The sequence below is a fragment of the Agelaius phoeniceus genome, chromosome 18 (genome assembly GCF_051311805.1).
Source record: "Agelaius phoeniceus isolate bAgePho1 chromosome 18, bAgePho1.hap1, whole genome shotgun sequence".
Classification (NCBI taxonomy): Eukaryota; Metazoa; Chordata; class Aves; order Passeriformes; family Icteridae; genus Agelaius; species Agelaius phoeniceus.
Genome location: NC_135282.1, coordinates 2,227,444 through 2,241,563, shown reverse-complemented (window position 1 = coordinate 2,241,563; position 14,120 = coordinate 2,227,444). Strand labels below are relative to the sequence as shown.

At 47.1% G+C, this 14,120-nt stretch overlaps 1 protein-coding gene across 2 annotated transcripts; it reads right to left on the bottom strand.

Moving 5' to 3' along the window:
- Positions 1 to 19: 19 nt before the first annotated feature.
- Positions 20 to 13,657, bottom strand: CCDC92 (coiled-coil domain containing 92). Of its 2 annotated transcripts, none has more exons than XM_054645778.2 (4): positions 13,501 to 13,657; positions 3,504 to 3,640; positions 3,198 to 3,239; positions 20 to 2,648 (listed from the first exon to the last, which is right to left on the bottom strand). In XM_054645778.2, exons 2-4 carry the CDS (start codon positions 3,631 to 3,633, stop codon positions 1,873 to 1,875), a joined length of 948 nt encoding a protein of 315 aa, XP_054501753.1. In that variant the 5' UTR covers positions 3,634 to 3,640; positions 13,501 to 13,657; the 3' UTR covers positions 20 to 1,872. The 2 variants fall into 2 exon arrangements, with proteins under 2 accessions (XP_054501753.1, XP_077043995.1); XM_077187880.1 differs by having other exon boundaries at positions 3,504 to 3,644; positions 13,502 to 13,651.
- Between the last annotated feature and the right edge of the window lie 463 nt (positions 13,658 to 14,120).

Below are 14,120 nucleotides of genomic sequence, written 5' to 3'. Positions count from 1 at the left end.
AGACTAAGGTTTGCCTGGGTGGTTGTAAGAAATGTCTTTAATTGCCCAAAGCATCACTTCTGCACTGCCTGGAAGCGGTGCCTCCCACCAGCCTCCAACAAGTGGCAGGGTAGGTCACTCATACAACACATGACCATAAAAATATGGTGCCAACAACCAAAGTAACCAAACCAGCTGCTGGTTAACGCAATACACATAAAACCAGTAAACCTCAGAGTAACAACCTTGCTTTAACCAACCCCTTTCTGATCCCTCCCCACCACTTGTGAAACAAATTCCTTCCACAGAGCCAGCAAGGTGCGAGGCTGAGGCGGGTCTGGGGCTTTGGGACAGCGAGTGCCAGAGGGTGCAGAGGGCAGAGCCTCGCCCGGGATCAGCCCTGCTGGAAGGGTCATGCTGCGGGAATCGAGCGGGACCGCGGGCGGGAGAGCAGCTCTGCCAGCCTGCCAGGCCTGGCCAGGGACGCTGACAGTGAGGCCAAGGCTCTGCAGGGACACACACCAACACAGCTGCAGAAAAAGCTTACAAGGGGCAAACTACAGCTGGCGAGGGGAGAGGACGGGGCAGGCAGGGATCCTTCATCAGCTGTCACAGAGAATACACGTTCCAAAATTTTAAAGGCACATCATAAGCTTAGCAGCATTTGGGAGCCAGTGTTTCTTGCTGGTCCTACTCAGAGGCTGCAGACAAGAGTGAAGCAGAGGTGAACAGAATGTAAGAAAAATGGACAAACTAGTGCTCCTATCCCAAAACTATATACCCTCCCAGCTCCTAGTTATGCCTTTCTTTCCTAGAAAAAAACAAAAAAACCCAAATCAAGTAGTCTAACAGCTGTTGGGTCTACCTGCTACTTAGTAGAAAGGAGTAGGGGAATCTGGTCAAGTGCAAGGCAAGTCCATCCCAGTCCACAAGGACAGAAATCAAGGATGCCAGGTTCTCCTGTATGGATCAGTTACATCACTTACAACTAAATACTCACATTTTAGACGGGCAGCTCAGGTTTCTAGGCTGGCAGCAGCCAGCACTGTCTGATGATGCCCAGAACAAGACTAAGGATTTTAGGAAACAAAAATAATCCCTTTACAAAAAAAGTGCAGGTTAGAGCATAAAGAACCATTTCCATATTGGATAGCCAGTTACATTTCCTCCCTGAAAAGGAGCTCTGAGCCAGTATGGAAGGTGCTACAAGTGCAGTGTACTGACTAGCATAAAATGTGTCGTGAAGCTATTTGATTAAAAAAACCCAAAACGATCCCCACAAACAACCCAGTGTTCATACTCTTTCTATGAGGGTTGTTAACCCTTTAAATGGTGCTTCCCCCACCCATATTTTACTTAAAGCCACAAACCAAAGTATTTAGGATTAATCAAGTAGTACTTGCTGGGGCTCTGGGGACGTCCTTAGGTCATTAAAGTGAACGTACACGTGCCCAACTTTCAGTGCTGCTGCGGCTGTGGCAGAGGTCAGTGATGGCTCTGGAGTGCTCACACACACAGTGGAGACAAGAGACCCCTGCCAGGTGAAACGTTCCCAGCCAACAGGTGTGGCTGCAGTGTGAGGGAGGGGTGTTCTCTCTAAGAGCGCTCACTAACACAGCCCGTGCCTTTGCCCACACGTGCAGTTACACTAAATGGAGCAGCACTTGGAAGCAAGCGGTCAGGTCCCCCTGATTTGGCCACAGCATGGAGTGGTTATATACCTTGCCATATGAACACAGTCCTAGGAGGTTTCGTTAGAGCAAAATGTATTAATGATGTACCCGGGAGGAGTTTGGCATGCATGGGGCATCAAAAGAAACTTCACCGCAGGTGCTATTTACCCTACAGGCTCACAGTGCATAACCAGCACAGAACAGCGCTTCCGTGGTGCTCTCAGACAGTTCTGTCTGTCCCCGAGTGCTTTCTGACCACTTTGCTTCCATGGACCTGATCCACCGCCAGGGTCTCCACCTCCTGCGGGGGCTGTGCGGGCGCGGCGTGGTGGATGCGATGAGCGACCCCGACGTGTGCCTTGTGCGGCTTCTCGCGGGCGGGGCTGTGGGACTCGCCGGGCGCGCGATCCGAAGGGATCGGTGGGATCACCAACGGCCTCTCCTTGATCAGATGCACCTCTGCCGTCTCCCTGGCCAGCAGGAAGGGCGTGGGATCGGGCATGGCATCCACGGGCTCTCGCAGCACCAGCTTGCGGCTCTCCGAGCCTATTCTGTAGGCCTCTTCGAACTCGGGGTTCAGTGGCGTGGACAGGCTCTTCTTCATCCTGCGCCGCGGCGTCTCGGGCAGTTTGTCCTTGGGAGGGGATGGTTTGTAGCTGGACAGCACGGGGCTGCCAGAGGGGGTCCCCTCCGAAGTCCCGCTGGCACTCATCAGCTTCTTCTTGGCCGCGTGCAGCTGAGAGGTCAGATAGGCAATCGTGCTCGCTCTCTGCTCCAGTTCACTGGACAACATATTGAGCTTATGGCTTTTCATTTTTAACTCTTCCAAATACTTCTTTTCTCTTTCTTTAATAGTGTTTTCCAGCACCATTATCATCGCATTCTTTTGTTCAAGTTCTTTCAACAATTCAGTGTTTTCAGCTTCTTTGATTTTCAGTTGAGCTTCAAGATCTTTGCACTTACTTTTGAGTTCATCGCTTCTTGAACCACCACTTTCTAGAAGAACAGGAGAAGCAGAAGTGCTTCAAATTAACAACAGCCATTATGTAAAACAGTACACTAGGGCTCCTCTTGCCATCCCTGAGAGGAATCCAAAAGATGAACTTTGGTCATCCCACACCATCCCTGATCCAAGGGGTTAACCTCAGGGAATTATTTTATTCCTGCTCTTTGCCTATTGTTAACGTAATACATATAAAATGACTAGGACCTAGTGTATACAAACACACATATATAAATATAAAAGCTTTGTGGTTAATTACAGCACCAGCTCAGCTAAGTTTTAAAAATAGTCTCACTCTTCTGCCCCTAAAATTTGTGTCCTGTGTTCCCATATAGCAAGCAGGGAACTGTCTAGTGGAGTCAGCAGTTCCAGGTGCTATTCCTGGCTCTTTCACAGATTTCCTGTGTGACCTTGGGAAAGAATTTTTGACATTTACTTCATAAATAAGTAAGTCTGGAGAGTAGAAAAGAAAATACAAACATTGAGAAAAAATTAGTAAATTGAACATGAACATTAAAATAAAAAAGCCATGTATTCCTTACCTGATGAATCTGAACTCTTTACAGTCAGCTCATAGGTTAAATCTGAGGAAAAAAAATTATTTATTTTTGTTAGAACATCATAGTGAAGCCCATACATCACCCGGTGAGCAGATTTACATGACAGCTTTCAATAAATACAGAATTAACTCTTCCCACTGCCCAAAGCAAGAAGGGGACGTTCACTGCAAATTAGCAAATATGTATAACAACTGAACTATCAGCTTTTTAAAGAACAAATGAAAAAAACTTGGCTTTTTTTCAGGCCCTCAGTGCCCCTGGGCTGCAGCCCCTGCCAGGAAGGGGTACCTGTGCAGCGCTGCTGCAGGCGGCGCAGCTCCGCGTGCAGCCCCTTCAGGGTGTTGGTGTGCTCCCGCTGCAGGAACAGCAGGTTCTTCTGGGCACTCTGCAGCTGGTTCTCCAGGGTGGAGGTGGCCATCTTCACCCTGCCGGGGAACAGACAGGGAATTGTGATGGTGAGTTACCTTGCACATATGGGGATCCTTCCCCTGCAGCCAGGATCAGCAGGAATGGCTGAATTCTACTGTTAATGCATTGATTGATGTGTGATCATCAAATGCCACAAAAGGTTTTTCTGCTTTAGGACTATTTCGATTACAAGTGCTCCAAGTTCATCAAAAGCCTAATTATACTGTAGGCAGGAGCAGGGAACCCATTTGTTTGGAGCTAACACATTTAAAGGATTAACTTCAGACAGTCTAAGTCATTAATCCTGTTACAAGTTAAAAGCAGAGTTCTGAGGAAAGGCCTACTATGCCCATCTTGGTGAGGTTTCCCTTACCCCCAGGGACACAGGGACTGGTAAAATCCTTGGCAAGAACAAGGGAGAAAGCACTAAAATGCAGCAGCTCTAAGGAAAAAGGCAAAGCAGGGCTCTGAGCACAGCCATGCTCTGCCATGGATATGGCTGCCATGGGTGCCCAAACTGAGATGTGAGCACTGGCACAAGGGAAGCTCTGGCTGCTCTTGGGTTCCCTCAACAGAGCAAGACAAGGATAATGCTTCACTCAAAGAGAAAACAGATTTTTCTTGCTCAGGTTACGAGTACATGGAAACCTGTTCCACCACTGGGCTTCCCTTACAGAACAGCCTTGTAAAAACAAGCCTTGGCTACAGCAGTGCTCAGACCCAAAGATAAACACAGTTAACAGAATGATGCTGACAGACATCCTTGAAGACCCCTGTGCAGCCAGTAGGAAAGGCTAAATTCTGTTATATGTGCAGAAACCATCACAGTAATGAGATTACAAGGATAAGTGAAGAGTCAGAACTCCTGTTGCCTGGACAACCACCTGCAGTGGCATTGCAACCATGCCTGGAATTATGGGACCACACACGGTGTCCAAGAGAGACCTTAATGGGTTTGCCTTGGCAAGGCAAGTGTTATCCATTGGGGCTCTTTGGTATGGAGTCTTATGGCAAGAATTTTTTTCTACCAGTTTAAAATTGGTAGAGCATAAGCTCAGAGCAAGTGACACACTTTTGTTATCCCTAAACATATCACAGCCCTGTGTTTAATTTTATATTTTTATTCCCCAAAAGAACCCCAGACTTGGTACTCCTGCATCTTGGTGACGCACTAAAGCACCTGGGGATGTGGTGTAGAAATCACACACACAGAGCCCTCCTGATTTCATCAGTGACCTGGACTGACTTCATCTTCTACTGACTTATTCCTACAGAAACAAATATTTGGATGTTAAAAAAATAAAATGAAGGTGTGAGAGGTGTTAAGAAAGCCACTTCTGTGCAGGAGCCAAGCAGCCTGGCTACCTTGTAACAGGGATCAAGGGTTCAGTGCTCAGGAATGTGGGTAGTGGTGCCAACTGTGCTTTGTTGAGTGAATGGGTCATGGGCTGCTGGAAGGGGCACTACACAGTCACAGCAATTACTGTGGGGCACCATTAATTCTGAGGAGTGAGGATATTTAAGCTGTGATACATTTTTAAAGTGACATCCTCTGGCTTGCAAAGCTGACATCAGACAGACAGGAGCTTTACTGAATCATCCCATTCCTTCAGTGCTCATCCTGCTCTGATGGACTGAGCATGGCAGCAGGATAAAGCCACAGCTGGAGCTCTGACTGTGCAGGACACTGAGGCTCACAAGGGATCCTTAATCGAGGAATGTATTTCCCAAAAGAAACCCTAAGCTGTCATAGAAGTAGGTGAAAGAAAAGCCTCCACACAATAGCCCAGAGCTTCTGTTCTTACAATGGGTATTGATGGTGGCTTTACACCTGTAACTGTAACCTGAACAGGAAAATACTTGCCTGAATAGGAAAATATTTCATCACCAGCAACAGACAGTAACTGTTCATAGCTCAGTCCTTGCAAATAAACATGTTCATTAAAAACTAGCTCCTAAATGTTCAAAAAAAAAAACCAGAACAAGGCTCTCACTATTAATCTCCTCAATTGCTTTTTCACTTTGATCTTCTGCATCTGAAAGATCACACCAGGATTACCTGCTCTGAAGAAAAGAAATATAATCAGAGGCAAGTGAGTGTTACAGGCTTAGGAAGAAAATAAGAACTACCAGCACCAGAGCATCATCATCTCTGCAGCAGCACTAAGTCAATCAGTGAGATAAATTAAATCAACCCACGATGAGTTTTAGCTGCAGCCCCTCTGCACTAAGGAGTTTCCCACAAGCCTCTGCAGCCTTTCTGTGCTCCTCTCCCTCAGAGCAGCCTGGGTGTCTGCTGTCCCCTTTCCTTCCCTGCAAAAACCACAAGAGGAACAGCAAATGCAGAAGTCAATGATGCCCTTTACAGCCCAGAAGAACAATCTCCATCTCCCACCATGGAAATTGGTGGGACAAGCTCCCAAAGCTACCAGGCTCTGGCTGGATGCTGGCAGGTAAATGACAGCAGTGCTGGGAAGAACGCTGTGACTGCATACACAGCACAAAGTTCTGTCACTATGGTTTTCCCCCCTTCCCCTTTGTCTTCAAACAAAAAGAAAAGGTTTGCTATGTTCTTACACAGAACTGTGCAATGCAGAGCTTGGCAAAGTCCCCTGGGAACGTGCACAGCATTTGGGAAGGATGACAGAACACTGAAGGGACACTGCAGTGTCCAGGGATGATGGTGAGGGTGACACACACCTCCTCTCTGGCACAGGAAAGGCCCTGAACACCAAATGTCCAACCTGTGGTGACAGAGGCTTTGTGCAGATTGTGCAATGCATTCCACCCTTCAAACATCCACAATTTCTCATTTCTCAGAACCACCACAACACCAAATGTTTCTATATATAGCTCAGAGACTGAGCTTCAATTCCTCCAAATGATGGATTCACAATTTCTCTTGAATAAGGCCAAGGAGGAACAAGTGGAATGAGTTAAACAGAATTCCCTTGGGAATGTTAAGTACAACACTTTAATCATGACTGCACCTTCCTAAGCCATCATCTTCAGCAGAGAAGGTAACTTCAATCATCATTCCTGCAAGCTCACTCTTTACAAGTGCATGTTCTCTTCAAAAGGGAATACACACACACAAAATCTTATATGGAAAAGGAAAAAATATTAAACAGGAGCTTTCAAAATGCAACTTAATGACATCCTCACCATAAACAGTCACTAGCATTTTAACAGCCACATCTTGCCTTGCAGAGGATGTGCAGGCTCCAGGCCTTTTTGGATCTTAAGCATTTGGAGAGAGTTCAAAATGTTTCAAGGCAACAAGCATCTGGCTGGGTATCAGATGCCTTTGCACAAAATCAGAGCATCTCTGTGCCCTGCTGCAAGATAGGAGGAGGGAGATGCTAATCTCTGACCTTAGACACAAGTCCAAAGGATGGAAGGAAGCCCAGACAACAGTGATTTAACATTTTCATTCCTGTTTGGTATCCACTCAACAGAACACAATAACCTCCTTCTACGTGCATGGGGTGACCATCACCTGAGAAGCTGCTTTAGCTCCCTGCCAACTCATAGCCTTGAAATATGTATGGGCAGACATTTTCCTCTCGACCGCTCACTGGCCAGTGCTCCATCAAAATGTAACAAAAGCTGCCAAAATGTCATTTGTTTGCTATACAAAATACAATTTCAAGAACTAAGTAAGGACAAGAACCTCCAAAGTTTTAGCCAGACCCCATTTTAAAGATTGTCACAAACACAGCTCTAATGCTGAAATTACTGACAGTCACTTTGTTGTTTGCTTAGATCAGCTCTCCATCTCCGAGACATAATGCCATCCTCAAAGTGTCTGCTCAGCTCCTTTCAAAGGACATAACAAAGGAGACCCCACAGCCAACTCAAGGGCTTTGCTCTCCTTCTGCTTGGACATTTGTTTTAAGTCCCCCACAAACTGATTCTATCACACCACTACACCTCTCCTGAAGAAGATCCAGCAGTAACACAGCTCAGTGACAAACTGTTCCAGTTCCAAATTTCTGCTCACCCCTCATCCATCCATGTATCAGACTAAGCCAGTTCAACTAGCCCAGTGCTGCTAAGTCAAGCTTTTCAGACAATCCACTCAGCCTACACAGCCACCTCAGGCCATCCCTCCCTTCTCCAGTGCTCCCTTATCAGAAACACCTCTTGCAGCAACACCTCTATCCTCAGCCTTCTGCATTACAATATAACAATGCTTACACATCATTGGTGACCCACTAATTTGTTCTCATCTTTTCATTTGTGCATTTTAAACCAAGCAAAATTAGTAGTTCTTTCCCAGAGACAATGGAGGGGAAGAAGGAACTGTGCCACTGTCCCCCCAGAGGAAGGACATGATTTCGCTTTCTCAGCTCCCTTTCCATTTCTACTGCTTTTGATGCTATTTCACTCAGTGGTTTCTCTGCCTGACTTTCCCATCATTTTCTGATCAGAGGCTGTGTAAACTCTTTACGGTTAACCTCGGAATGTCCTGCAAGCACACATTTCAGCATTTTAATAAGAAGATGATTTTTTATTACTCCTGCAGCAGCTGGTATGGCAGCGGGAAGAATAATTGTGTGGACACCACCCAGGTAGCAATGATTTAATTCCAAAGGAACCAGCTGGTTCTTCTGCACAGAACTCACTGACTGCCTAGGTGTCTGACTGGAATAGCTCACATGGTGTTTTCTCTGTCCTTGAGACCACCCAACCCCAGAGCTGTCACAAGGGAAGAGATTAAAAGGAATCAGATGTTAAAATCCCTTCTGTGACAGAGACTATTAGAGAACCAAATCAAATGGTCCTGCAGTGGCATTTCATACAGACACAGTTATTATGACCAATACCAGGGTGTGCAAAGCATTGGCTGTACAGCTGTCAGGAACAAATAGCCTACTCTGGCAGGAAGCTTTGAAAATTACCCAATTTGAGCCTAATTCACTTCAGGGAGACAAAGGAAGCATTACCTAAATGACACTGACTACTTCAAAAGAACCCCTTTAACAAAGATGAAGTGACAATAAAAGCTCTCACAAGCAAGATTACATCTCAGGTAGAGGAACAGGTTGCTTCTCATCTGCTCTCTAGCACACACTCCTAAAGAATAGCTCTTCTATTTTATTCAGCCTTTCATTCTGAGGATAAAACAATTTGTTATTTTAATATAACCTCCAGCAAAGCCACAGAATGCAAACTGCAGCCCAATCACAACCAGGCAGTCACAAAATAGCAAAGACACGTTAGTCTTTCTAGTAAACCAACTTCTTTTGTCAGAAGAATGACAAGAAAATTAATATTCAATTCTCCCAGACTAACACAATATCAGTGTTACACATAAACCTGAGCCTCATTCTATTTTTTTCCAAAGTCATTAAGAAAGTTCTCCTGCCTCAGTTAAAGCTGAATCAGGACTGAAGTTAGTAAGGTGGGCTGTGGGTGGTTTTGGTACAAGGATCTGTTAAGAATAACTCCAAATTCATGCTTAGAGATAACACTATACTATGGAATAGTCATGGGTGTTTTTCACAGATCACATACTCACTTACCAACACTGCATGTCCTCTCCTAATTTACTGCCCTCTATGATCAAGAATGTGAGAATTGCACCAGAAATTGAAGAAAATGTATTTGTGCAATATAAAAATTTGCTCTTTCTGAAGCCTGCTGAAACACAAACCAAAAGAATTACTAAGCTGGTTTCACATAACCAACTTGGCTGGGTTTTTTCCTGCTCCCAAACTCGACAAAAACCCATCACCACACAGACATGAGACCATTTCACCAGCCAGCCCAGCCATGACTTTGTCTCACCCATCCCACCCACATACACGGAGCAAGAATTCAGTGCTGCATTCCTGAAACGCTCCAGAATCACCTTCCTGGTCATTCAGTGACCCAGGTCAGGGAACTGGTGCAGCTGAAAACAAACCCATTTTCCCACTGACTGTTTTCAGGTGGTGGGTTCACTGTGCAGCTCTGTAGATGCCTGGGGAAGGTGAAAAAAAATAAAAATGAAAAATAGAATCTAAGCAGGTCAGGGGGTGGTACAGACAGAACTGTTTCCTGCAGCAGCAGCAGCTCCAGGCACTCGCCTGAGCTTGAGCTCCTACTGCATCAACTGCAGAAATTATGATTTTCAGAGGTTACCAGGGATATTTGTGAAACATGGCAGAAGGCACTGAAGCCTTACAGGAAGCTAAATCTGTCCTGAGAGATCATTTACAGAGAGCAGCTATTGCAAAGCAACTCTACAGAACTGCACAACTGTTTCCAGGCAAATGTAACAGGCTGAGGAGATGCTTTTCTCTAATGCATTCTGTTTCATAAGGCATTGATTTTTATTATTTTAGAACAGCAGCTACCATCAACACACAAAAATTGGTCCCTGCTTTGCCAAAGGTTTTGAGAGCTGCTGATGAAGGGAATCTGGTAGTGGTGATGACCTATGTCCAATCTTTCTTAAGCAGGATTTTTTTGGTGTTAAACAGGATGCCAAGACAAAGGATCCCAATCAGAGGTGCTTTATACCCTCCCTTACATAACCCAGGTATCTCAAAGGGAGACAATAAAGCCACACAGCTTAAACCGAGCTTTCCTGGGGCTCAAAGGAACCAAGCAGACGCACTTCTCTCACAAAGGGATCCTGCTGGTCCTGACATCATTGCCACGGCTCCTCCTCACAGACGGACTCCTGCCGAGCCCCACACCTCGATCTGCCGTGCCTTTTGTGCCCTCCCTCCGGCACCGACTCCGATTACAGGCAGCCACTGTTCCCTGGCATATTTTCAGCCTTTCTGGAGACAGCTACCATTCTGTTCACAGACAAGCCATGGCATTTAACAGTTTTCGGTCAGTCCAGCACTGTTTTTTAAATAACACTGATTTTAAACCCTATCTCGCTCAATCAAATAATTAAAACCAACGAGCAGCAACATATTTTAACATTTTAAATACAAACCAAAGGTTTCCTTGGAGTAAAATGAGAACAAACATGCTCCCCAATGGCAGGAAAGAAATCACAGTCCAAAGAAAAGCCTTTTTTCAATGATTATTTAAAACCACTCAAGTGAACAGCTTGCACAAGCTCCAATACTCTGAAAACATCCGTTTCAGCAATATTTTGTCATGCCTCTAACATCTAGTAGTAAATAAATTATTGTTCCTATTTATAGTACCACAGTCTTTAACATCACCAGGAGAAATGAGCTGGTAGATAATGGCAAAACATTATTAAACAAAATCATTCACTGCTCACGTGGAGATAGACTAACACCCATTACCACACTGCTGGACATGGTTTAGAGGGAGATATTTTGTACATCACATAAAAACGAGCACAGAGACCAATCAGGCCCACATTCATTGATGATGCCACAGCCAGACAGGGGAAGGGGATGGAACAGAGGTGAGGGACAGCAGAGGCGAACCAGGGCGTTGACATTCCCACTCTGTTCACACATAAATATGCATAGAAAGTATCACTTGTCAGCAAAAAAAATCTTCAGCATTATAAATCTTCGGAAAGATGAAGATGTCTGTTCTCTCTATAAAATAAACCACAACTTGCTACCTTTTTTAAACTTTACTATGCAAAATGAAGTTAAACATGAACTTAAGTAAAATGATTAATATAGCAATCTTTTTATCCAACATGAAAACAATCCTTCAGTTTTGCTACTTTAAACTCTTTTTTTTTAAGTCACAGAACAAAAATGAGATGCCTCAAAATTACAGCTATCCTCCCTCTATTATGCTGTTTACAATGTTGAATAAGTATTTTATTTTACTTTACATTATGATCCACATAACAGCACTGGGGAGTTTGTGTTCTGCCTCCTGCAGTTAAAGGACTGACTAATGAGATAGATCTGGATGAACAAATATATCGCCCTTAACACCCACAGCCTCTTGAAGTAGGGCACGCTAAGGAACAGTGGGATTTTTGTAAAAAAACACATTTTAAAAATAATTTTAAAGCCCTGAAAGTATGCAGCTGTATCTGAAATCTGATATAAAGGAAAACAATTGTAAGAAATTAAATTATTGCTGTTCTACAGTTTGCAAGAACTACTGGACTGGAAACTACTTAGAGTATCTGGATGGGTCATGAGACCCTCGACTTTTCTAAGGGGATGAGGGAGGAAACTTTACAGATATATACACATATAGAAATGTATATATCTGTACAACAAGAAGTACAACAAGAGGATGAAAACAAGGGGTTAGCATCAATATTCTTTCTTTCCACTTAAGCAGCTGATACTTTCCTCTATTAGGACTTTCCTATCTCTGCTTTTTACTAAAAATGACTGCTGTAGCCTCAGTACAACCAAGAGCTTGAAAAATCAACAACATTACAAGTCAGCCATTATCTGTGTATAAAGCACTTGCTTTAAATTGTCAAACCAAAAAGCAATGTGCAGTTTAAAAGCATAAATGTCAGTCTCCCAGAGGCTCAGTCATAATAATGCACTACAGAATTGCATTCACTAATGAGCAAATTATATGGGAAAAGGCACAGTATTTACAGTCACATCCATTTGTCTTTTATTTTTTAATTAAGGAGTATAATTGATATTGCAAAAGCTCAATACAGCTTTTTAAGTGTAAGCATCTTACCATCTGAGTAAAGCCAACAAGTACCCTGGATGCTTCCTATGCACCTGCAATGCAGATCAAAACAGACAATTCCACCCCAGGGCTGCCTCAGCTTCTGTGTTCACATTTACCTTCGGTGTCTCAGCTTTACTCAATTTAATAAGGTGTGCTCAGGTACATTCCACTGCCGTCCAGGGCCCCTCCTTCCTCCCCTGCTGTCCCACCCCATGTCCTGCGCAGGGAAACTGCGTCTGGAAGCATCTCCATGTCTGAAGACGCCCTGCACTTCTCTGCTGCCAGATCCACGGACGATAGGCGTTCTCCTCCAAAGGAAAAACCTCCTCCTCTCAATTATTCCCTACCCACTCCAAAATAAACACAATCCACCCGTCCAGCCCTTTGCAGGCCCTGTGCTGTTCATGAAAACGACACTTTGTAAAGTGAAAAGGTGCGATGTTAAAAAAAGGTGCGATGTTAAAGGCGCCTGCGAAGGATGAGGGAGGATGCGGTGTAAAAGCTGCCCCGGCGGGTGCGGGCGGTGCAGCGATGGGCGGCCGCTCTCCTGGGCCCTGTCTGGGGCACATCCCAAACAGAAATACCGACACGTCCTTGCCCCCGAACCGGCACAAACGGAGAGACAAGGGGGGTCCAGCGGGAAGCAGGGCAGTCCCTTCAGCCCCTGTGCCCCAGTGACCAGAGAAGGCTCCTGGATGCGCTCAGGAAGCGCTTTGGTCCAGCGCCAGCGCCCGGCCCGGAGCCGCCCTGCGCGCACCCGCCGCGCTGTTCGCTGCCCCGCAACGGCCGCCCCGGCCCGGGGGGCTCTGTCCGGCCCTCGGGGGGCTCTGTCCGGCCCTCGGGGGGCTCTGTCCGGCCCTCGGGGGGCTCTGCTCGGCCCTCGGGGGGCTCTGTCCGGCCCTCGGGGGGCTCTGCCCGGCGCTCGGGGGGCTCTGTCCGGCCCTCGGGGGCCGATCGCTCCCCCCCGCCAGGCTATCTCCGCCCAGCCGAGGCGCGGCTCCTCCACCCGCCGCAGGTCCGGGGGCCGCGGCCGCTCCGCCGCCCAACGCGGCCGCGGGGCGCCCCCACAGCCGCGCCCGCCCCCACGGGAGGGTCCCTCGGCGGGCGGCGGATTCGTGTGAGGCAGAAAGAGGCCCCAGCAGCGATGCCGCCACCCTGCTCCCCACCCGGCCCCGGGGGTCGCGATGCCGCTGACGCCCCCTCAGAGCGGGCCGGGGCGGAGGGCGCAGCGCGCCGCAGCCCCCGCGCCTCAGCCGCCGCCCAGCCCAGCCTGGCCCCTCACCTGCTCGGCCCCAGCCGGGTCCGCCGCTCGCCCCGCCCGAAGGACCGCGGGTGCCCCGCGGGGCCGGCACTGACCGGCGGCGGCACCGGCACCGGGGGCGGCGGCGCAGGCGCAGGTGCGGCTGCGGCACCGGGCCCGTCGCTGTGGCAACGGGGGGACAGCGCGGCCCCGCCCGCCCGCGCGAGGGGAGGGGCGCGGCGGGAGCGCGCACGGGAGCGCGCACCTGGGAGAGGAGGAGGAGGAGAAGAGGAGGAGGAGGGAGGAGGAGGAGGAGGAAGGGCACCAGGTGTGTGGGAATGTGCATTCCCCGGAGAGGCTGTCCTGGGTTTAAGCCCAGCTGGAAATTAAGCCCTACGCAACTCCCCCCTCTCTTCTTCCTCCCTTCTGGTGGAATGGGGGGGAGAATAAAAAGTAAAGCTTGTAGGTTGGGATAAGAAGAGTTCAGTAATTGAAAATAAAGTGAAGTAGAATAATAATGATAAATATTAATGATAATAAAAAAGGAAAGGAAAAACACTCAAAACAAATGATGCACAATGCAATTGCATTGACTGATGTCAGACTGACCCTCCCCAAACCCAGATCAGCCCCCCGGTGTGGCTCCCCCAGTTATGCCACTG